This window comes from Amblyraja radiata, chromosome 9 (assembly GCF_010909765.2).
Source record: "Amblyraja radiata isolate CabotCenter1 chromosome 9, sAmbRad1.1.pri, whole genome shotgun sequence".
In the NCBI taxonomy this organism is placed as follows: domain Eukaryota; kingdom Metazoa; phylum Chordata; class Chondrichthyes; order Rajiformes; family Rajidae; genus Amblyraja; species Amblyraja radiata.
The window spans coordinates 31943600-31969982 of NC_045964.1; the positions used below are offsets into that span (position 1 = coordinate 31943600).

A 26383-nucleotide genomic window follows, 5' to 3' on the forward strand; every position below is an offset into this window, starting at 1 on the left:
TGTCCTTCTGCTACTGGACATTGAGGGGCAGAGTCTGGTTGGAGCACCCCTCAAATACAGGAAGAGAACTTCATCTTAGTAGGATACGAGTGAAAATTGTGTGACGAGTAAAGAAAATGCGAGGAGTTAACAATACTGCATAGGACATACAACAGTACAGTACAGGAACAGGCTCCTCTGCCCACAATGTCCGTGCCAAATACAATGCCAAGTTAAACATATCTCCTCTGCCTGCACGTGATCCATATCTCTCCATATCCCATGTATCCATGTGCCTAACTAAAAGTGTCTTTAATGCCACAACCATATGTCTCAATCACCACCTCTGGCAGCACGCTACAGGTACTCACCATTCTGTATAATAAAGTTTCTCCCGCATGTGACTTTTAAAGTTTGCCCCTCCCACCTTAAACCTATACCTTCTAATCTTTGACATTTCCACACTGGGAAAAATGTTCCGAATGCTGACCCCATCTCTGCCTCTCATCCATCATTTTATATAGTTCTATCAGGTCACTCCTCAACCTCCGATGTTCCAGAGAAAACAATGCAAGTTTACCCAAACTCTCCTTCTAGCTAACTCCACCTCCCCATGCCCCATCATTCTGGTAAACCTCTTTTGTAACCTCTCCAAAGTGTCCACATCCTGCCTGTAATGGAGCTACCAGAATTGCACACAATACTTCAAATGCAGCCTAACCAAAGTCCTATAAAACTGAAACATGATTTCCTGACAATTATACCTGCCTAGACTGATAAAGGCAAGCATATCATACACCACCTTTATCACTCAAAAATATAAATGTATAAACCATCATGAGAGGAATAGATCGGGTAGACGCAAAGTCTCTTGAAATCGAGAATCAGAGGGCATAGGTTTAAGGTCAAGGGGGAAAGATTTTATAAGAATCTGAGGAGTAACATTTTCACACAAAGGACAGTGGAATTATAGAACAAGCTGCCAGAGGAGGTAGTTGAGGCAGGGACAATCGCAACGTTTCAGGAGCAATTAAACAGGTACATGGATAGGACAGGAGTAGAGCGATATAGGCCAAACGCAGGCAAGTGGGACTAGTGTAGATGGGTCATGTTGGTTGGCGTGGGGAAGTTGGACCAAAGGACCCTTTTCCACACTGTATGATGCTATGACCGCTATCCACTTGTGTTTACACTTTCAGGGATTTATCAATGCTGTAAAGATTCTGGCCAAGTTTCCCTTTATATTTGATCTCCAAAGAGCAATACCTCACACTTGCTTGGATTAAACTCCATCTGCCATTCCTCTGCCCATTTCTGGTGCTGATCTACATCCCACTGTATACTTTGACAACCTTCCTCACTGTCCACAACTCCACCAATTTCTGCAAACATACTAACCAAACCTTGTCTAAGTTGGTTACATATAATCACAAACAACTGAGGTCCCAACACAGATCCCTGCTGAACTCCATTAGTCACAGACCTCCAGCCAGAATAACAACCTTCCACCACAACCCTGTCTTCGATGAGTAAGGCAGTTATGAATCCAACGACCAAGTGACCGTGGATCCCACACACGTTAATCTTCTCAATCGTCCTACCATAAAGGACTTACTAGATGACATCCACTGTCCTATCCTTATCGATCACCTTCATCACCTCAAACTCGTAAGACATGACCTGCAGAAGCAAAGCCATGCTGACTGTCCCAATTAACCCATTCTCTTCCAAATGCGAGTAAATCTATCTTATCATGAGGAATCTTCTACAATAGCCTCCTTACCATGTGGGGTGGCACAGTAGTAGAGTTGCTGTCTTACAGCTCCTGTGACCTGGGTTCAATCCTCACTAGAGATGCTTATCTGTACAGTTTGTATGTTCTCCCTGTGACTGCGTGGGTTTTCTCCGGGGAGCTCCGGTTTCCTCCCACATTCCAAAGACATGCAGGTTGGTGTGCTAACTGGCTTCTGTAAAATTGTCCCTAGTATGTAGGATTGAACTTGTGTACTGGGATTGCTGGTCTACATGGACTTGGTGGGCCAAAGGGCTGTTTTCATGCTGTGTTTCTAAACCTTTTTTTTTTAAATCCACTGACGCGAGGCAGTGTATAATTTCCTAGATTATCTCTACACTCCTTGTTAAACAAAGGAACAATATTGGTGATTCTCCAGTCCATTCGGACCCGTTTGTGGCTAGAGTAGATACAAAGATCTTCATCAATGCCCCTGCAATCTCCTCTTTTGACTCTCTCAACAACCTGGGATAGTTCCCATCAGGTCCTGGAGATATGTCCACGTTAATGTTCTTCAAGAGCCCTAACACCACCTCCTTCTTGATCTTAAACTGCCCCAGCATCTTAGTAAAGTGCACATTTAGTACCTCGCCTCCATTCTCTGACCCCAGGCATAAATTCCCCCCTTTATCCTTGAGCAGTCCTACTTCTCCCTGGTTACCCTCTTGGTCTTAATGTGCTAATAAAAAGCCTTAAGATTTTCTTTAATCTGACTTGCCAATGACATTTCATGGCTCCTTTTGGCCCTTGTAGTTTCCAGCTTGAATTCTACCCTGCTTGTTTTATATTCCTCAAAGGTCCTGTCTTATTTCATCTTTCTAAACCGTACCTACACTTCCTTTCTCTTATTGATGCTGTTTCATTTACAGAGACTATTCCATTCACGCTGGTGCTTTATTCAGATGTACACACAAGTTGAAACAACATATTATGCAACCCATCATTAAAAGTTCGTTAGTCACCACATTCTGCTATTTTTCTTAACCCAGCATTGGTTAGCACATTGGTGAAGTTTAGAGGCGTATCAGAAAATTTCTTAGTGATAGTTTCTGATTGAACAACTTCAGAAAAATATACACGTTAATGTAATAATGTACACTTTAGTTTTCTCATCGTATTTCCACTTGCTCTTCACTTCTGTTTCTTTAACATTATGCCATTCGTTAGCACAACCAAAATAGAAATTGGATTCATCATTAATCTCTGCATATAAATTGAATAAGACATGCACAATTCTGGCTGGGTATGAGGCTGAGCTACAGGAGGTATTTGATGTTTTCTTTTTGTTAATATATTGAAACTGAAAATTTCAAGCCTTAGCTATAAACTAAAGCAATCCTTTAACATCAATAATACACTAACTTGAAATCAAGATCTGTTTTTATAATTTTGTTTGCCAATGACATTTATGGCTCTATTTGGCCTTAAACTGAGTGACTTGCTCAGCCACATTGCCGTGGGTACAAAGTAACGTGTATAGAGGTCAGGCAGGGTAACAATTGCAGTTTCCACTCACATTAATAAATCAGATGGGTTTTCACATCAATCTGACCACCATCAACTGGATACTTTTTTTTCTGCTACAGATAATTTAATACATTTAAATTCTTAAGCAAAAAGCAATGCTAGCGGAACCTAGCAGATTAGGCAGCAACTGCAGATATAGTGCCCTCCATAATGTTTGGGACAAAGACCCGTAATTTGTTTGCCTCTATACTCCACAATTTGAGATTTGTAATAGAAAAAAAAAATCACATGTGGTTAAAGTGCACATTGTCAGATTTTAATAAAGGCCATTTTTATACATTTTGGTTTCACCATGTAGAAATTACAGCAGTGTTTATACATAGTCCCCCCATTTCAGGGCACTATAAAGTTTGGGACACAGCAATGTCAAGTAAATGAAAGTAGTTATGTTTCGTATTTTGTTGCATATGCTTTGCATGCAAAGACTGCTTGAAATCTGCGATTCATGGACATCACCAGTTGTTGGGTATCTTCTCTGATGATGCTCTGCCAGGCCTGTATTGCAGCCATCTTTAGTTCATGCTTGTTTTGGGGGCTAATCGCCTTCAGTTTTCTCTTCAGCATATAAAAGGCATGCTCAATTGGGTTCAGACCGGGTGAATGACTTGGCCACTCAAAAATTGACAATTTTTTAGCTTTGAAAAACTCCTTTGTTGCTTTAGCAGTATGTTTGGGATCATTGTCTTGCTGTAGAATTAACCGCCGGCCAATGAGTTTTGGGGCATTTGTTTGAACGAGCAGATAGGATGTGTCTATACACTTCAGAATTCATTATTACTACTACCATCAACAGTTATATCATCAATGAAGATAAGTGAGCCAGTACCTTCAGCAGCCATACATGCACAGGGCATAACGCCCCCACCGCCGTGTTTCACAGATGAGGTGGTAGGTATGCTTTGGATCTTGGGTAGTTCCTTCTCTCCAGCATACTTTGCTCTTGCCATCACTCTGATACAAGTTAATCTTCATCTCATCTGTTCACAAGACCTTTTTCCAGAACCGTGGTTGCTCTTTTAAGTACTTCTTGGCAAACTGTAACCTGGCCATTCTGTTTTTGTGGCTAACCAGTAGTTTGTATCTTGCAGTGTAGCCTCTGTATTTCTGTTCATGAACCTGCCAAGCCTTTGACCCTGGAACTGTGTGAAGTGGGAAGCGGCTGTAAAAGGACAGCGCTGCTGGGGGGGGGGGGGGGGGGGGGGATGAGTTCCTTTCACAGCGTGTGGGGAGTCTGGCCCGGGTCAGCACGGCCTGGGCTGCACAAAGTAGCACACTTGGCTGGGCCGCCAGGGGTAAAGTTGCGGGGAGGGCAGGAGCGTTGAGAAGGAGCCTATTTTTTAGGGTAACCAGTGGTTTGCATCTTGCAGTGTAGCCTCTGTATTTCTGTTCATGAAGTCTTCTGCGGGCAGTGGTCATTGACAAATCCACACCTGACTCCTTCAGGAGTGTTTCTGGTCTGTCGGACAGGTGTTCGGGGATTTTTCTTTATTATAGAGAGAATTCCTCTGTCATCAGCTGTGGAGGTCTTCCTTGGCCTGCCCGTCCCTTTGCGATTAGTATGCTCACCGCTGCTCTCTTTCTTCTTAATGATGTTCCAAACAGTTGATTTTGGTAAGACTAAGGTTTGGCTGATGTCTCTAACTGTTTTATTCTTGTTTCTCGCTCATAATGGCTTCTTTGACTTTCATTGGCACAACTTTGGTCCTCATGTTGATAAACAGCAGGAAAATTTTCCAAAGGTGATGGAAAGACTGGAGGAAAGACTTCCACTTCTTCTTCTTGTAGGATTCCGGCAGTGTAGACGCTGCTAAGCGTATTACTGCCCTCCACAGGTCAAAGTTTGAACTAAATTCTTACATACAGTCATGTAACTTGCAGGAATTGAAGAACAGCCCTGGATATCAGTTGATGTTTCTCACTGTGTCCAAACAAAGATAAAACAGAAAAAGCCTCAACTCCAAGTCCTGTCAGTCTAACAAACAATACTTTTCTTTCTACCCTATACTTTTTACATTCTAGGAAAACATGTTTAACTGTCTCATTACTCCCACATTCACACAAGCCAGAAACATGTTTCCCTACAATGCACAAATAGTAATTTAACCCACAGTGTCCCAACCTCAATCTACACAGTTTAACTGAGTCCCTACGGGACAGAGGTGTACAGAAACATATTTTCCTAACTTCAGATTGTATAGAAAAGTAGTGTCTACCCCTGACTTCCATTTCCCATCCTCCCTGCCATTCTTTTGTTAAGTCCTCTTTAATTATTTCTCTCAGTTCCACTCTCCCCAATGATACATGGATATCTATTTCTCTTCTTAAACTCTCCTTTGCTATGAGGTCCACCTGCTCATTCCCCCTCACCCCAGCTTGCCCGGGAACCCAGCAAAAAGTGATGTTACACGCAAACCCAATTCTAGAAAACACACTCAAGATTTCATTTAGAATGTCAGGACGAGCTTTAGATTTCCCTACTCTTAAAGTTTCAAGAGCAGCTGCAGAATCAGAACAGATAATGACTTCTCTAAAACTGGCTTCCTCAATCCACCATAGAGCCCATTGAATTGCCATTAATTCAGTCGTGAGAACAGAGCTTCCATCAGAAATGCGCCGGCCAATCTTCAACCCAAGCTGTTCCACATACACTCCAAACCCAGCTCTCCCACTAACTGGATCTTTAGATCCATCTGTAAAAACAATCAAAGTGCTCTCACTGATTGAATTAAGATATTCCACTATTCTTGGAGTCACCTCGCGCTTATCTTTTTCCTGAAGAAAAGCAAGCTCAATAAACAGTTCAGGAAGAACCCAATAGGGCACAGGTAGCCTTATTGTATGCTCTATAATACCCCCTTGTTCCAAACCCAGCTTCCCGGAGGAAAGACTAGGTGCTGAGAGCTCTCTTATACCTGCATTAAGGAGGCAATTAAATACACCTGAGCAATGACAAACATCTGTGAAGCCATGTGTCCCAATCATTATGGTGCCCTGAAATGGGGGGGGACTATGGGTAAACACAGCTGTAATTTCTACATGGTGAAATCAAAATGTATAAAAATACCCTTTAATAAAAGCTGACAATGTGCACGTTAAGCATGGGATTTTTTTCTATTACAAATGTCAAATTGTGGAGTACAGAGGCAAATAAATAAATGATGGCTCTTTGTCCCAAACATTATGAAGGGCACTGTATGTAGTGGAAAGCCCAGTGTGGTTCTGTAAGGTACTTGGAAGTACATGGTGGTTGAGGCACAATTGTGGTTAGGGTTATTCAACAGCCTGACAGCTGATAAAAAGAACCATTAATTAATTTAGAGGTAATGATTCACAGGTAGCAAATGATTAGCAGTAAGTGGTGTGGCCAGGGGAGTATGGATCTTAGCTGCCTTCTTGAGGCAATACTTCCTGTGAGTCCCTTAAATTATTAGGGGGTCAGTACCCATGAAAGATTGGGAAGAATTCTGCAGCCTACTTCATTCTTAAGCAATAAAATTTCTGAACCAGACCATGATCAACCAGTCAGTATGCTCTCCAACCTGCACTTATAGAAGTTTGATAGAGTATTCAGTGGCATGCAGAATATCCTCAAACTTCTGCAGTAGTGGCTTCCCTTGTGATTGGGCCCAGAACAGATCATCAGGGTTTGTACACCCAGGAATTGACAATGAAGACCGAAACATGGTCTTTCAGCTTTTCTTTCCTTGTCAATAATCACCTCCATGGTCTTGATAACACAGAGAGCAAGATCTTCCTCTTGTACTCTAACTCGTCGTCACCCATTATTCATCCAATGGTGATGTCAGTAAATTTAGAGATGGCATTGGAGCTGTGTCTGGCAACAGAGTCGTATATATAGAGAGAGTAGAGCAGAGAACTAAGCACACAGTCCTGAGGTCCCCCTGTGCTGATGGTCAGCAAGTGTTGTTGCCAATCCATACTGGTTGTTTGTCAATTAGTAAGTCATGGATCCAGTTGCACAGGGAACAGCAGAAACCCAGTTCCACAAGTTTGACGATGTGCTTTGACGAGATGGTGTTGAACAGTAGATGTAGAACAGGAAGATGTACGTGTTCTTATTAGACAAGTGAACAGTGCAGAGTGGAGAGCCAACGAGATTATATATGCTGTTAAATTGTAGTGGCAGAAGGCGAATTGAAGTGGGTCCAGGTCATTGCTAAGGCAGAGATTGTTTTTTGTCATAACCAACCTTTCGAAGCACTTGATCACAATGAATCTGGAATGCATTGAGTAAAAGAGGTAAATTCCAATGTAGTAATCACATGGGATGAATGACCTCCTCTGCTAAAAGCAATTAGCAAATTATTAGACTGGACATTGCAAATTATACAAACTGTTCCAAATGAAGTGGAATATGGATAAAGTTCAAGTTCACATTTATTGCCACATGCACCAATTAAGGTACAGTGGAATTTGATTTACCATGCAGCCACACAAACAAAAAGAGCACAATACACAATAGAATATAACATAAACATCCACCACAATGGAATGAACATTCTTCACTGTGGTGGAAGGCAATAACGTTCAGTCAGTCCTCCTCCTTTGTTCATCTGTGATCATAAACCTGATAACAAGTGACGTAAAGATTTTAATAGATGAAGCAGACGTTTTTTGTTAAATGCCGTTGAAATGCCCAATCAGTTGTATCATTATTGCTATTTTAAAACAAGAGAGAACTGAGCAGACCATCAGGAATGAAAGAAAGCAACAAATCTGGACAGGGCAAAATCTCTACCAGCACAGTTGAACTTGTAATGTCGCCCTCATGAAAAGGTGCAGATTGATATCTAAATTGCGAGAGTTTTCCCAACAAAAGACAGCAGCAACATCGTTACTCTAACAGAATCAGACTTTGATTCAGGCAATGTGCCCGACCTCCATTACAATCCCCAATAGCTCCCAACGAACTTCTTTCTTCAAGGACCAGAGAGACTATTCCCCTTCTAAGTATTTATTGAGGATTCATGCATAGGATGCGGTACTGTGGAAAACTGTCAGGAAGGAGTGGACTTGGGAGTCCTCAATGACTCCAAGAACCATGATCAGCATCAGGACTAACATGGGGCTGGTAACCACCACAAACACTCCGCCTTCTGCTGGTGAATTTGTTCTCGTAGTTGAACAACGCTTGACATACTGGAAGTAAATAAAGGGCAGAGATCCTTGCCTCTTGATAATCACCTCGACAGACATGACCTTGACTTCAATGTCTAGCACTAAGAGTGGCTTGATAGCACCACTACCACCCCCAAATAAGCTACCTGAGCTGTGAAAGGTACTGAATGTAGAAATATGTAGAACTGTAGTTGCTGGGTTACAGAAAAAAAGGCTCAGTCTGAAGAAGGGTCTCGACCCAAAACATCACACATTCCTTCTATCCCCAGAGATGCTGCCTGTCCTGTTGAGTTACTCCAGCATTTTGTGTCTATCGCTGGAGTGAAGGGCCTGTCCCACTTACGTGTCCTTGGCACGCAAATTACGCGACCTCGTGGTCGCGTTGAGGCGTATGGGCATCATATGGCCGCGCGGGGCTGGTCCCACTTAGAAGCGCGGAGGGGTATGTAGTTGTGCGCGACATCGCGCGGGGCTCCAAAATATTTGTAGTGAACAAAATCTTTGTGCGCCAATGGCCTGTCGTGGAACTGACGGCCAAAGGCCCTGGCGCGATGCTACGTCTCACCTACAACAGAAGCAGAATCAGGCAAACGACCGCCGAACTCGGCCTGGGATTCACGGCCGTTGCGGTCCGGATCCGCCCCCACTTCTACTCCCAGAGCGGGGCCAAGAAAATTGAAGATAGACACAAAATGCAGGAGTGACTCAGCGGGACCGGCAGCATCTCTGGAGAGAAGCAATGGGTGACGTTTCGGGTCAAGACCCTTCTTTTCAGACCGAAGAAGAGTCTTGACACGAAACGTCACCCATTGCTTCTCTCCAGAGATGCTGCCGGTCCCGCTGAGTTACTCCTGCTTTGTGTCCATCTTCAAATGACATCACGCGCTCCAGACGGCTGTGCGTACGCATGTAATCACGCCCGACCTTCGCAGGACCGTCTTGGGTCAACGCGACCATGAGGTCGCGTAATTTGCGTGCCAAGGACACGTAAGTGGGACAGGCCCTTAACTCAGCAGGTCAGGCAGCATCTCTGAAGAACATGGATAGGTGATGTTTGATGGACAGGGGACCCTTCTTCAGACTGATTGTTAATGGAAGGAGTGGGGCGGTTAAAGAAAGCTGGAAAATAGGAGAAGCAGGACAAAGCCTGGCAGGTAACATGTGGATATAGGTTGGGGGGGGAGGGGGTTGAAGGTCGTTTAATAGACAGATGGTTGGACAAAGGTCAGAAATGAAAAGGTGGAAGGTGTGTGACAAAAGGATTGAAGAGTTGCGAATTGTGAAGCTAGAGGAAGGAATGTAGGTGTAAGGAGAGAGCGGGGCACAATGGCAGGATGTGAGTATCGTTAACTAAAATTGGAGAATTCAATGTTCATACCATTGGGTTGTAAGCTACCCAAGCGGAATAGGAGTTGTTGTTCCTCCAATTTGTGCGTGGCCTCTTCCTGGCAATGGAAGAGGCCCAGGATAGAAAGGTCAGTATGTGTATAGGCAGGGGAATTACAATGGTAAGCTGCAAGCAGGCCTTGTTGGACTGAGTGCATGTTTGGTGAAACGGACACCAAGTCTACACATGGGATCGCCTATGTACAGGGGGCCACATCGGGAACACCAGATGTAGTAGATGAGGTCAGAAGGATATAATTACAAGACTGTGTCTGAGGCAGCTGAGGAGCAAACCAACAGAGGTCACATAATAACTTGATTTTGAAATTTATATTCCTTCATTAACTCTGGTTTTGAATCCTGGAAAAGTTAGTGCTAATTAACATTTTAAATTATGGGGAAATTCAAAAGAGAATACATGCCAACTAAAATTAATCCAAATACTCCATGCACAGTTAACTTAAAGGCCGAAAAATTAATCAGTTGTGGTGAAATATTAACCAGTAACTGTATAAGTGGTCCTGTTAGCACATATTTTACAAAAGTAGATCTCAGATGTGCACCAGTTAATATACTTACAATTGCATATTTTGGTTTGAATATGGTTTGCCAGAGATGCAAACGAATAAACTGGGCATTGGTGAACAACAAGATCAGTCAAGCTTCTTCTTAACGAAAGACATTTAAGAATTGAAAAGGAAGTTGGTGCCAAATTGGATACAGAGTAAGAACAAAAGCAGATCAACTTAAGAAAGCGGAAAACGAGACAGAAAAGGAAAAGTAAAGATATAAAAAATAATTTGGACATTTTAAGTCCCCTTAACCTTTTGATTCCACACCCATTACCTTACGGGAAAGAGAGAAGGTGATTAGTGGTCACCGGCAAGGATCATTACATTATTACAAGTGCACATAAGCTGATAACTTTCTGCGATGTGATGATCAATTAGCTCACAGTTGCAGCAATATCATGTAAATCTGTGAGATTTGATGAAATTAAATAACAGCACCAGAACAAATCAACAAACATAGTAACTTTGACTTCATAGGATTCCCTCTATCTTCCTGACCTCTAATCATTGCAAATTAAAAAATAATAATTTAAACTTGGCAAAACCAAATAATTTCTTATAACATCCTTAAGCAAATGTATTTTGTAATTATTGTCTTAGTCCTAAATAATTTGGTATACATTGACATAAATATATAAATATATTATCCAACCAACTTCAAATTAACTATTGAGTACCATTCAGAAACTACTGTAAAAGAAGTTATATTTAAAACATACTTTCTATAAGTATTTCATCTGCTTTTATTACCTGATTCAAATGTTGGCATCCTTAAGTCACCTTGATTCAATTCTGTGCCGTATTTTAATTTATGATATTTTGCCCTTTGGAAATAAATAAAATTGTTAGCATATATCATTCTTTTAAAAACAAATCTTATTTAGTGAAGAGTGCAACAGTAATTCCCAAAATAAAATTTGGAAAAATTAGTAATTGTTCCTACTCCTATGGTGTTCCCTCAATCAAAAGCAAGGCTAAAAAGCTTGATGATGTACCAAGCTTGATTGCTGACCATTGCCTTCAACATGAAAAATTTGCAAACAATTTATTGTCTAAGTTTTCAATGTTTTTGAAAGCAAAATACAATAAAAATCAATGTATTCATATAAATATGAATACATTTATGAATTATATGAATTTATAGTCAGATAATTTATACAGTTCAGTGTGGAGAATGTTCAAAATAGTTAAAAATTACTGACCATCATTAGGTCTAACAGAAACAAAGGATAAACCTGACCCCAACATTTTCCCATAATCAAGAACAAGTTTCACCCCAGACACGCCCTCTTCTCCCCACTCCAATCAGGCAAGAAGTACAGGTGCACAACCTTTTATCCGAAGTTCCAAATAACGAAAACCTCCGAATAGCGGCCATTTTTTCGGTCCTTGAAGAAAGGTCCTTGAAAACGTTCACCGAGGGTGGCCCGCAGAGGTGACAGCGGAACCTCCGGTCGGTCCTCGAAGAAAGGGGAACTAAATCCCCATTCATAAAAGAGAAGGTGAGGGTATATTGCGCGGAAGGGTTAATAATTGACAATGTGCTGCTGCCTGCCCGCTGAGTTAAAAAGTTCCCACGGTAGACTCACGATACACAGTGCAGATTGTCGCTCCCTTCAGTTTCACCCCACCTACGCCCCTCTGCTTCCCGGCCATGTGTGTGACCCCTTCCCTCCCCTCTCCAGCTCCCCGCCCATTGCACCGGCGCGGGGGCTTTGCACTGTCTTCACGTCGGCGATTGCAGGACTGTGCTAGTCACCGGAGACGTCAGGACCAATTGGACACCGACCCCCAGGCCCACCGCAAGCACAGAGATCCCAGAGACCCACAGCCAGCAGCAGCCCAGCCCAGCCCCACTCCAACTACAGAGGAACCTGGGTTGCGGATGACGGGGCGCAGCTCGGGGCGTCGTAGGGGCCCATCGGGGAGCGGCCACTCAAAGCCACGCCGGGCGTTGTAAGTCCCTGCCCCGGTCGTGATGTTGGAGCCCCCGGCGGGCGCTAGCAAGTCCGCGGCAATTTACAGCCGCGCCGGGCGTTGTAAGGCACCCCTCCAGGTCACTCTCAACCTCTATGATGTTTGCTCTCAACCCCGTAATTCGGGCAGGAGAAGTCGCCGCTGCCGGTGCCCCGCAAAGCAGTCTCCCACCGGAGACCCGCGAGCTCCCGGTGTCACCATCCACCGGAGTCGGGTCGCAGCAGCTCGCCCCCGCAGCTCTCCACGCTCCGAAGCTGGCTAGCTCCACGGAGGTAGGTCCGTAGGTCCACAGGCTCCACAGCTCCCACCGCCGCCCACCGACCCCCAGGCCCACTGCAAGCACGGAGATCCCAGAGACCCACAGCCAGCAGCAACTCCAGCCCAGCCCCGCTCCAACTCCAGAGGAACACGTAGGGGCAGAAGCTGATGGTGTGCAAGGTACGTCTTGTTCTTGGGGTGGCGGATGAGGGGGCGCAGCTCGGGCTGTGGGCGAACTGCCACTTGTCGCTGTAGCGGCCAAAGATCATAGAGGAGCTCCTCTATGATCTTTGGTAGCGGCCCATCGGGGAGCGGATTCCTCTGGAGTTGGAGGGGGAGGGGGGTATTGTGCTGTTTGATCGCCCCCTGCTATCCCAGGGACAGGGAGACACAGCGGCTTTTTAGACTGGTGGGCAATCACTTCCAAAGTTCTGCCCACACAGTCAGTACACCTCTCCTACACTGCATTTCATACAAACATTTATTCTGCAAGAAAAAACGACATTGAAGACTCAAACTCGCGATCGAGTAACTGCCAGGATCAAGGCGCAAACTCGCGACCTTGCGGATATGAGCCGAGCACTCTACCACTGAGCCAGCCATTAAAATCTACGCAAAAAAATTTCCATTCCGAAGACCGACAAATTATGAATTACGAAAAGTGTCTGGTCCCAAGGCTTTCGGATAAAAGGTTGTGCACCTGTACAGAAGTGTGGAAATGCATACCTCCAGATTCAGACACAGTTTCTTCCCAGCTGCTATCAGGCAACTGAACCAACTGGAGAGCGGACCTACCCTACCATCTACCTCATTGGAGAGCTTCAAACTACCGGTATCTTTAATCGGACTTTACCTTGCAGTAAACGTTATACATGTTATTCTGTGCCTGTATACTGTGGTCAGCTTGATTGTAATCATGTATAGTCTTTCTGTTGACTGGAAAGCATGCACAAAAAAGCTTTTCACTGCACCTCGGTAAACGTGACAATAAACTAAACTAAATAAGTCCGAAGAATCATTAGCTATAATGGCACATAAATAACTGTGTACCTAAGCATAACACAGTCATAAGTTCCGGTTTACAAATCAGACATTATTCGAGGTTGGGCAGAAGAGTGGTCTCACTGTTTCAGTGACCTGGGATCAACAGGTGTTAATTCCCCCCACCCCACTTCCTCCATACAGGTATGGTATGGGGAGATGTTTAAGGTAAGGTTAGAGAGAAATAATTGAGGTAATGGGTTTGATCCTTACAGGTCTGTCCCCCAGCCTGGCACTGCCCCAGTCCCACAACGGCCGTGACCCCCATTCTGTACACTGGCAGTCAGGGGGATTCAGTAAACTGGGGAACGCACAGAATCTGCCCGCACTCATTAATTATGCGAGTTCAGGAGCCGGTGTAATCCGGAAACTCTGCAGCAGTCTCATTCACCGTTCACCTCCAGTCGGACTCTTGCCTGAGTTTCACCTCCTGAACTTGTTCCAAAAGTCACCTCATATTCACCAGCGTCCTCTCCCCGTAGATCACGGATTTCCAGACTGAAATTCCCACGGCTAAGAGTTATGCCCATGTCCCACTTAGGAAACCTGAACGGAAACCTCTGGTGACATTGCGCCCCACCCAAGGTTTCCATGAGTCGCCAGAGGTTTTGGTCACTCGCCTGGAAAGCCTCGACCGAAGCGTGAGCTGCATCTACCGACCAAAGATCCTACAGGATCTTTGCTACCGACCGCGCACACACACATCGCAAAGGTGGGGCCAGGGACAACAGAGGAGTGCTTAAGAGGAAGGTAAATGGCTGCCACAGAGTACGGTAAGTCCTTTAGAGAGCGCGGGAGGGGGGGAAGAGAGAAGGGGAGAGAGAAGGGGAGAGAGAAGGGGAGAGAGAAGGGGAGAGAGAAGGGGAGAGAGAAGGGGAGAGAGAAGGGGGGGAAGAAAGAAGGAGTGGAGACAGTTTTAAGAAGTTTAATAAAGTTTAGCGGGCATTTTACCTTCTGGCGGATCTTCTAGGTCCTGAAAACTCCAATGAGCCAATCAAAATGGCTGGTCATCGAAGGAGATTGCCTTCGACTGCCTGTAAGTAAATAGCGACCCCACTCCACTGGCTTCGACCAAACAGCAACCTATTTTTAGTCGAGGCCGGTTTTAATTTTGTTGAAATAATCGAAGGAACATAGATGAAGCCTCGATCATGCGGAAACCACTTTCCACCATTAGGGCGAGTGACCAAAACCTCCGGGAACCTCATGGAAACCTTGGGTGGGGCGCAAGATTATCAGAGGTTTCTATTCAGGTTTCCTAAGTGGGACAGAGGCATATCCCGTCCCGTGTAATTGGCGTAATAGTATTCAATGTTCCCATTCGAGTCTCGGCGCTACCACAGAGCCCGCTAAATAGACCGCCACACGGAATCCAACTCCCCATAGAGTAATATACAGCTGCCTATTATTGAGCACAAGATGGCACTGTTACTTTTTCTAATTAGCTTAATTAATTAGTGTGCAACCCTTTGAATTGACGAGTTATGAATTCCTCTCAAAGATTTTTTAATCTAAATCTGTGCCAAATTACAAGTAGATACCAGAGATGGATCACAAAAGTGAAAATCAAGACACATTTTGGATGTTCGGCCCACCGCTTAAGCTTTCAACTGAGAGCCTCATTGTGTTTATTCTTTTCAGTCAATCTTCTCAGTTCTATTAACATACAAATCTTTGTGGCACCTTCTCTGACCATCAATCTCAATTTTTTTTAAATGTAGGCCAGAATTGTGCACCAGGTTCGGCATATCTGCTCTTAATTTGGTGTGTCTAGGAATTAATTAAGTTCTTAAGATTGATTTTTTAACCTTATTTAACTTTCTCTCAGTCATTTCTGCATCTGCACTTCTACATCCCTTTATTCCTCGAGTCCATTCTTATATGTAGTCTCATTTTCTTCCCATCAAAATATACCAGCCTACAATTACCTCCACGGAAATTGATTTGTTAATTTCATTAAAGTTACAAAAGTGCTAAATTACATTACTGTTTAACATGTCTAATATATCATTTTAATGTATTCTACCTCATTAATTAACCAAAATCACACCCCTCCATTACACTTAGCATTACCTACAATTTAGAAACACTCAATTTCCTAGCTCCTGCCTGCTGACAACAGCATAGTCCACACTGTAATAGCTTATCAAAAATCCTTTTGAAATAATATCTTGGATTATATCACCAATGGTTCACTTAAAGAATTCAATGATCATGTATACATTTCATTTTGAAATTCATTATTAAAAAGAGGCTGATATCAGCAGACATAGAACTTACAGAAATTCCCCTTCTCAAGCACCGGCAAGTTCAGTACTTTCATGTATGCGACTTATTTATCATTTTCCACCGCCAGATTCAGTATAGTGAATAATTACATACGATTATAGCTGAGTGTCAGTATTTCTTGATTGTTTTTTAAAATCCTTGACAGTGTTAAATGTTTGTGTCATAGGCTGTTTTAATATGTTTAATAATCGCTTTAAGTTGAATAGCTAAAATTACTGTCTAATAAGCTTTGGACTTTATTGAATGGTAGAAACAATCTTTTAACAGTCAGCTAAAGAGGGATGTAAATTAATTGGCTGTCAAAAACCTTTCAATATTTCCATAACCAGACCTTATTTTCCTGCAACATCACATAACGATTAATAAGGCCCTCCCACAGTGCATCAACTTGCTGTAGAGTTTGCAGCCAGTCTGACAGCAATTTATCTATTATTACATTTTGAATATCTCCATCATTTATTGGATTAGGAGTTTTTAATCTCCCAACATCAATAACCAGCTAACATAAGGGTAAGAATAATTAATTCTTAATTAAAGGTCCTTAAAGCCTGCACTGCCATTCATGATCGAGAGCTGATTTTCTATTTCAGCACTATTTACCTGCAGTATCTACATCCCTTGATTCCCTTAGTCCAGAAAGTTAATGACCTCTGTTTGATTGAGCAACCGAGACTCCACAGACTTCTGGGCTAGAGAATTCCAAAGATTCTCCACCCTTAGAGAGAAGAAATGTTGACATTTCCCTGTGTCCCCTCTCTACTTAAAATAAAAATACATTAAAATGCACGAATTAACAAACATCTTGAGAGAACTCACAATACTCTATATGAATGAAAAGCAAAAAAAAAAAACTGCAAATGCGAGAAACATGAAATAAAAACAGAAAATAGCAACATCTATGGAAAGAAAACAATAATTTATGTATGGGAACCTTCACTGTTTCTCATTCCACAGATGCTGCCTGATCTGCTGAGTGTTTACAACATTTTTTATTTTTATATAACTTCATGTATTTTGTCAACTGCTCATAATAAGCTAATGAAAAATGTTGCAATAGTATCTATCTATCTATCTATCATCTATTACATAACTAAAACTGATCTTGTGCTCTTCCGGTTTGCGCAGTCTTTCTATTTGCGCAAAAACGGTACGCAATAACGCTATGATTTTTCGTCAGATCACTCACCGTTCTCCTATGCTGCGAGTGCACCAATTTTCGTTCCGATCGGTAGTATGTTGTAACGGTTAGCGAGGTTTAATAAGCGTAAAAACCGCGAGATCGCAGATCCGCGCTGATTGGTCGCTTCTCCTGTCACTCACCCGGCCGGTCTGCCCCTTCCTGCACCATCGTGTTTTCATTGGAACTGAGGATGGCCGGCAGAGGTCTCCAACCGGACACAATTTTCGGAAGAGGATCTACTATTATCCAGTATAACTGTTCCATTCTTTTACTAGTGTATGATTATACTCGGGTATGATTTGACTGGTCAGCATGCAAAACTGTTTTTCATAGTATCTTGGTGCATGTGAAAGTAATAAACTAAACCAAACTAAACTTACTCCCTCCCCATAAATGAGGGACCAGCACTTCCATGTGAGGTGGAGATTCGCAGACACTGCTCCAATCTGGTTGACTGCATTCAGTACTCGTAATGAGGTTCCTCTACATCACCAAGACCAAGCATAGACAATGAAACTATTTTGCAGAGCGCCTGTGCTCTACCTACAATAGCCATTTTGAACTTCCAGTTGCATATCATTTGAATTCCTCAACTCCTTCCCACACTGACCTATCTGTTCCCCAGTGACACGGTGAGGTAAAACACAAACTAAAAAAATAACACGTCATGTGCAGCCTACTATCCAATAGTATGAACGTTGAAATTTCCTATTTCAGGTAACCCACAACCTCTGTGTTCCTCAAACCCACTCCCACGGGTTCTCTCCCTTTTCACTCTTTCCATCCCTTCTCTTCCCATTCACCCCTCATTACCTCGACTCATTACCGTCCCCACATATTCCCGCCATCCCTCCATTATCTGTTCCACCTGTCAGCTGCCAGCATGTGTTCCACCCTGCTACATCCTCCACCTGGTCCCGTAAGCCCAATTCCAACCTCCTATCTGTTTTCACCTGTCATCTATCAACCTTTGTCGCATTCAATCCTCTTGCTTATTTATACTGGCAATCTTCCCTTTACACTTGGGCCAAAATGAATATCCTTTTGGCTATAGAGACACTGCTTCATCCACTGAGTTCCTCTACAAGTTCATTCCAGATTCCAGTACCTGCAGTCTTACATCTCCATAGCACATAGATTTGTTATATCACAAACTACAGTCATTATTTATAAAAAATATTCAAAAGAATTCCATCAGAATGCTATAAGAATGTTAACACTCACTATGTTGTTCCATAGACTTGGTATTTACTGAAAACATTACTGCATCAGTTTTGTATTTACCTCCATTCGAGCACATTCCATGTTGTAGACCCACCCCCAAAAAAGAAAGTGTATTATGGCTTGTTAACTAGTCTTTTTAGAATCCTAAAGTGACTTTTATCACAGCCCTCTCCTTATATTCCCTTCTTTGGTCCATCCTTACTCTGCATGTCAAACTGATTGATCTTCAACTTGTCTTCATTCTGTGAAATATTATTGACCCGAGCCATATCCGTTTCTCTCTTCGCAGATTCTACCTGGTTTGCTGATTATTTCCATTATTAATCAGCTTTAAATTCTAAAGGTGGGGGGATCAGGGGGATTGAAATTAGTGCTTTACTATTATTATTGCTAATTAATACAATATTAAATATTCATTTGTCAGATATAAACATTCTCTCACTCTCAAATTGTCTTATACTTCAACAGTAATAATGACCCAATTCAGCTTTTACACAAATATATTTAATCTATACTTTTATTGCAGTAAAAACCTTATAATGGGTATATGATTAAACCAAGTACATTTTTTGTACAGGGTGCCCCTTGGTTACAAATGACCTGACTCGCGGAAATCTAACTTTACACAGATTTTCCTCTAACTTTACACAGATTTTCCCATATATTTTTAAAGCATTTATCAAGCTATAAGAATAGATTGTTCCATGGTATACATTAATGACTGGATACAATAAATATTACGTTAGTTTAAGGCAGTGTTGGGGTGCTATTCAATGAAATGAAAACAATTATTCCACATCCCCTTGCGTCATCTCACATCTGGATTAAATCTAATTTGCCATTTCAGTTTTAGTTTTAGAGTTTTGGAGATACAGCATGTAAACAGGTCATTCTGCCCACCAGCAATCCCCGCACAGTAGTTCTATCCTACAGAATAGGGACAATTTACAGAAGCCAATTAACCTACAAACCGGAGTGAGTGAGAAAACCAGAGCTCCCGAAGAAAACTAGTGCGATCACAGGGTGAACGTACAAACTCCGTACAGTCAGCACCAGTGGTCAGGATCGAACCCGGGTCTCTACCACTGTGCCGCCTTCTTCTCAGCCCAACTGAACAGAGCATTTACCTGTTTACATTGTCAAAACTTTCCTATGCTTTATCAGTCATCCAATTTTTGTGCAAACATCTATGCCGTGCTTTTTATATTTACGTCTAAACAACCAACAAATGTTTAAAAAATACAGGTACCGAGTTCTGATGAGAACACTCTAGTTACAATATCATCTGTCAGCCATTACCAGTTACTTCCTGCCCAAGTCGATTTTAGTTTCAATTTATTTTTAATATTTTGATAAAGCAGGATAGTGGATTTAATTATTTACAAGAGCATGGATAACCGAAATTAAAGAGGAGCAAAAGCTATTTCAATGTAATCTTAAGTATATTCCAATAGAAAGCCAGTAAAAGAGCATCAAATCAAAATCAAAAGCTTCAAGTTACATTACATTTTTCAAGAACTGTATACTGTATTCAGCTTTACTGCATTTAAAAAGCAAACATATTTTATTAATTTAAGAGAAACTGACATTGTTGGCACTATCTTTAATTTGTTCGAGGAGTCTATGCTGATGAGCCGTTGTCTTGAACATTGTCTTGGAAGAAATTCACCATTAGGTATGAATTCCATGATCTTGACCAACTAATGATAAGAAATAGCAATTCATGTTCAGGTTAGAATGTTGCATGACTTGAAGGGAACCCTGCAGTGGTGCTGAACCTATATACCTCATTACCACAAAACCAGGGCAGAAATCATCCTCAATCGAGGGACCACCTCAGAAATCTCAGACCTTCAAAGTGATTGAGGTAGTGAATCTGGAGAATGTTATTAAAGCCTAAATACTGAATTGCAGTGTGCCGGTGATAACGAAGGTGAATGTTTAACAGTTTGCTTTACCCTGGGTGATCCTTAGCTTCTTAAATTCTGTTAAAGCTCATCCAAAGAAGTGAAGAGTATTCAATCACACTCCTGATATAGATAAGTGTTAGAATAGAAGCCGTAAGTGTGCAGTCATATGTCACTAATATTTTGTGCCAAGACAGAATAGAAATGTATACACTACCACTTCAATGACAAGCCTAAAAAGGTAGGATACTCCAGCGGAACGAGGGATGCCATCATGCCAAGCCTCATTTACAAGGACAAAATTAAATGACAGTGCTACTTTAATGACAACACTGAAGCTATCATTCAAGCAATGCTTAATCAATTATTTAAGAACATGTATTCACAGACAAATATATTGAATGAAAATCAAAAGATTCAAGTAGCGTTACATTTTTCAAGAACTATATACTTGCAAAGCTTTAAAATAAAACCCTCAATCAGAAAATGCTAGTATTGCAGAGAATATCAATTAAGTTGCAAGAAATTTGATTAATTTATGACTGTTTTTATTATCTTTACATAAGCTTTTATACATTTGCTCAATTTGATGCCAAGTATCAACCAGATTCAGGAAGTGTTAAAATTAACCATGTAAGGATTGCCGTGGCTCACTATTAATGTCTTTATTTCTGTACCAAGCTCTACTTTGGATGTGAATCCAACTTGGCACTTGGCACACAATGCAGAGAGAGCACCACACTATTAGAGGTGTCATCCTTAACATGAGACATTCATTCAAGACGTCATCTGCCCTCTGCTGTGGATATTATTATCACTGCAGATTCCATGTCACAATTTGACAATAGAGACACAAAAGATTGCAGATGCTGAAATCTCGAGCATAGAAACAACCTGCTGGAGGAAGTCAATGGCAGCATCTGTGGAGGGAAATGGACAGTCACCATTTTTGATCGACCAGAAATATCAGCTATCCATTTCCCTCTACTGAATTCCTCAAGCAGCTCGTTTTTTGCTCACAATTCAATAAAATGTATTTGGAAACTCAGTACACTGGCTAACATTCAGCCCACAATCAACATTTATTATTTCACTGTTCATCAAAATTTTGCTGAAACGAAGCAAGTCATAATACTTCCAAATTACAACTGCACTGTGCTCGAAGTAATTTAGTCTTCAATCATTTTGCAGGCAACAATAAGATTATAAAAGGATACCATATAAACCCATGTCCTCCCTTTCCTTAACTACTTAGAAACCAGAGAGAACCATCATTTAAGTGTTAGTTGTATTTCAGATGCATTTTCAAATATCAGTGATGTACTGAATCATTAATGGCCCTGACCATAGCAACTCAATTCAATTCAGTTCAATGCAATTACTTCTACAACAATTATCTGTGCTAACAATCGACATTCATTCACATAGCAAAAAAACAAAAATTTCCAAAAGTGCAACTTTAAAATGTAACCAGTGTCCAGGTACAAAAGTAATTGTTATCCATCAACAATCTTTACTTTGATCAAGGGAACTATTCTTAATCTGTACCAGCAAATCAGCAATCTGTACCCCACCCCCATTTAAATCCATTCTCCTTGCTGTGACTCACTTCTGATCCTAATCTCATTGCATTCAATTTAGTAACATGCACTCTGACTTTGCAATTTACTCTGTAACCAAGTCAAAAGTATACATTAGCACTCAAATTTTGTTCTATCATTTATCATGGACCTGGAGCCAAAAGCTCATATTTCTCTCTCGAAGACAGCTTTGCATCGATTTTTTTCTAGTGTTGCTATGACTGTATGAAACTTACATTAAATTAACAGCTGGATAGACAGATATGAGAAAGAGTAGTTCCATTTCTCAACATGGACATAATCTGCATTTATTTCAAAAGTATTTGAACTCTTGGCTGTAAATAATTCAATAAATATAAAATCGGCAATTCGTTATAGAAGTTCTCGGCAGGATGTTTTTGCAATGTGCTCAAATTAACTATAATTTTAATAGTTGCTCATATGCAGATAAGTTACCTTATTTGACAAATACGTAGCCCCATTACATTTCTCTCCATACAGTACAATCCCTCAGAGAAACCAACACTTTCTGGGGCTAAATAAGAGCAGAAAATACTAGAAAACTCAGCACTTCATGCAGCATCTGTGGAGAGAGAATTGGGGCCAATCTTTCAGGACGATGTTCAATCAACACAACTAGTCATTGCCCCGAAATATTCAGTTTCTCACTCCATAGATGCTGCCTGACTTACTGAGCATTCCCAGTGATTTCTGTTTTTATTTCAGATATATTGCATTCTCAATATTTTCTGTGACTTTGCTTTTAAGGTTTAAATGTTAGTATAAGATGTTTAAATGTTAGTATAAGAGCAGTACATTATTCTCCACTGTACAATTTAAAATTATTGAGTATTTAGACAAAGGACAATAGACAATAGGTGCAGGAGTAGGCCATTCGGCCTTTCGAGCCAGCACTGCCATTCACTGTGATCATGGGTACCCCGTTCCTGCCTTCTCCCCATATCCCCTGACTCCGCTATCTTTAAGAGCTCTATCTAACTCTCTCTTGAAAGCATCCAGAGAATTTCACAGATTCACAATTCTCTGGGTGAAAAATGTTTTCCTCGTCTCCGTTCTAAATGGCCTACCCTTTATTCCTAAAAGGGGTTAAAAGAATTAAAAATTCTTATTATTCTTTAATAAATGGTATTAGTAATAAGTACTCAAAATTTGGCTTTTAATTAAAGTTTGACCGTAAAAATGCCGATTTCCTTACTCTTTCTTCCAATTCTCAGTAATGTTCCAGGGCAGGTATGACTTTCTCATATTAGAACCAAGCAGCTAATTTTCACATGAAGCCAAATGGAAAGCTGTCATCAGATTATTTCAAAAGCACATTCAAATTAAATCCAAACAGATTATCATCATTAATATATGAACAGAAATGTGCACATGAACTAAGGGATCCTATGTAGTCTCAATTGTAGATGTTTTGATATTCCATCATTTACAATGTAAAAGGTGCCTTGTAGCCAGTGTATCAATAACCCTACTTCATAAAAAAAATATGCAATCCTTCCTTGAATGCAACAACCAGAATTAACTTCCAATTAAGCAGGATTTTACACAGTACTGAAATAATCACTCACAACCGATCAATAAATGTTCACATTGAACTAACTAACAAATGAGTAATGCTTATTTAAATATTCAAATTAGGAAGAACATTGGGGGGGAAACTAATATATTCTGGCTGGAAATATAATAATTAGGTTAAATTTATACTTTTATAATATTATGATCATTAGTTGGAAAATTTCCGTATAGATAGTACTTTAAAACAGTTACCTTTCTTGTTTTAAGGCATATTCTAACATTTTTATTCTTCTTACTAGGTCCTTCTTCAAGTTTTCCTGACCTTTCCTTTCTCCTTGTAAAAATGCTATCCGAGCCTGAAAAATAAAATGAAAGGAAATAATTGAACAGCTAAATCAACACCTTGTGGTATCTGCAACAGAGATCTCCAAAATCTCAACAATTAGGAAGTCAAGTGTTGGTCAGAACATTGGCTCACATTTTAAATATTCGGTACCATGGAGCCTATTTTAGTAAACTTTTAGCAATAGTTTCATCAATGTAAAATACTTAAATATAAAAAGTGTGGAATCAGTACTTCAATCGGGAGTGCAGGATAGCATCACATTAAGCAGGTTTTAAGCAGCCACAATGAGGCCACACACAAACTAGAGGAAGAGTACCTCATATTCCGCTTGGATAGCTTACAAAGTAACAGTACGAGCATTAAATTCTCCAATCTTAGATAACACCCCGCTTTCCTGTGCCCCTCCCCCTCCCCCTCCCCCAACCCCAGCGTGTACCCGTTTCTCCCAATATCTCGGCTCTCCTTCCACCTCTATCCATCTATCACTTGCCAGGCTTGGCCCTGCCTCCACCTCTTTTCCAGCTTTCTCCCCCATATTGCAATCAGTATGAAGAATTGACCTGACACAAATCGTCACCTATCCGTGTGCTCCATAATACTGCCTGATCCACTTAGATACTCCAGCACATTGTATTTATTGTATGCAAAATTCCAGCATCTGCAGTTCCTTGTTTTATCTATGTTATGCACCATCATTATTGTACCGGTAAAAAAAAACAATGAAATCATGCTCTGAAGATAGACACAAAATGCTGGAATAACTCAGCGGGTCAGGTAGCATCTCTGGAGAAAAAAAAGTGGCAACATTTTGGGTCAGAACCCTTATTCAGACTAGAAGTAACTTTCTTCTATTTTTTCATATTTTTTATCCTTAACTTTGTTACCATAACTTTGTCAATTGTTGGTCAGCCTGGCTCTACTAGACACCACAATCACTTATAATTGGCTTCAAGTTATTGCCACAGGCGGCTGTGGAGGCCAAGACATTGGGTATTTTCAAGTCAGAAATTTATAGGTTCTTGGTTAGTAAGGTTACGGGGAGAATGGGATTGAGTGAGAAAAATAGATCAGCCATAATTGAATGGCAGAGGAGACTCGATGAACCAAATGGCCTAATTCTCCTCCTATGTCTTAACATTAGAAGACATTTATTAGAAGTACAAAATTGCAGGTAGAATGTAACCGTGAGCTACATTCTGTTCAATTTTTCTGGTAGAAAGTGATAAAATTAGTATTACCATCATGGCACCTGGAGATTTTAAATTCAGTAAAACAAAAAGTAAAGTTGTAATTTAAAGCTATCGGTAATGATCAAAAATGGCCCTATACCTACATACCTATTCTGGTTGAAGAAGAAAAACCTGCTGTCCTTACTCATTCCTGTGATCACAAATAGGCCAGATTAGATTCAAATTTCAGAATCGAGAGAATTGTCCTAAAGTTGTGCATCACAGAAACAGGGCCATGTAGACAACTTTTCCACCTTTGGGTCACATTATAAATAAGGGAGCATTCTCACTTAAATACAGAAAACCATGTATCCAAAACAGCTGTTTAAGTCACAAAAATAAATAGGATTGTAATTCTTTTCAATAAACAGATGCAATTAACCTGTTCTGTGAGAAACAATTACCCCCTTTTAATTTACACATTTAGATAATGTACTCCTTTCACAATAGAGATTTCCTATATACTAAAGACATCACTATTCCAAATCCAGAAATATATAATTTAACACTGGATTTTTGGATGACAATAGTAACAAAAATAAAAGGGTCAATATTAGCATCAAATTAAACATAACATTAAAACAAATATGTTTAAAAAAATGTACAAACGTCAATAATTTATTTTTAATTGTCTAACTGCTCTTCACTTCCTTTTCCAAAGGCACATCTATAGTTTTTGACAATATTCTGTTTCTTTCCCTCTTTTTATTAAATGTAATTATTGCTGATTTCTTTAAGCGAGTCTATAAATATCGAGCAAGGAAAGATAACACTTTAACTTACTCCAAATGGAAACTAAATTGTCAGCAGGGAATGACGAAAAGCAACAGATGTCTTAATAGAACTGCTTTCCAAATTCTATATCTGTTGTATAGACTGAAATCACTCACTACATTTACACTATCAGCTAAATAAAAACATATTTCCTCCTCTATGCTTATAAACAATGTGGGGGGAGGGGAGGTTAAAACTCTAAAGGTTCACATATTCAGAATTATCAAATCTAATGTGTAAACATTAGGCCAGAATGGGGATAAAAAAACCTCATCTTCAGCAAAAGTTATTTTAAAAAGGTACAATTTTCAAAATTGTTACTAGACTACATAATAGAAAAAAAACTATTAAATTCCTAGAAGTTCTTGGATGCATCAAAACCCTTCTGAAAAACTTGTATAAAGCATTATTATTTGTTTGACACAAACTACAGATATGTTATTCCAGCATACACTCATGTGTTGCTTATCGTCAATGTAATGGTTAAAGCAAACTGCAGATCTTACTAAAAAGGCTATTGAGATAACCCAAATGCTTAAAATGTTAGAGCACTTGCCAATAAAATAATTAAAAAGAGGCTACTAATGATAAGAATGCAAACTCCTACTAATATAGAATGTAACCATGAGCTACATTTCTGTGACTCT

At 40.7% G+C, this 26383-nt stretch overlaps 1 protein-coding gene across 4 annotated transcripts in view; it reads right to left on the bottom strand.

The window, feature by feature from the left end:
* strn3 (striatin 3) overlaps window positions 1-26383 on the bottom strand; it is a 139175-nt gene that overhangs the window by 66287 nt on the left and 46505 nt on the right. For all 4 annotated transcript variants that reach the window (XM_033026992.1, XM_033026995.1, XM_033026993.1 and 1 more), the window contains exons 2-3: window positions 23640-23743; window positions 11146-11219 (exon numbers count right to left, since the gene is read on the bottom strand). In XM_033026992.1, the coding sequence (XP_032882883.1) occupies window positions 11146-11219; window positions 23640-23743 (178 nt within the window). The remainder of the gene's footprint in view (window positions 1-11145; window positions 11220-23639; window positions 23744-26383) is intronic.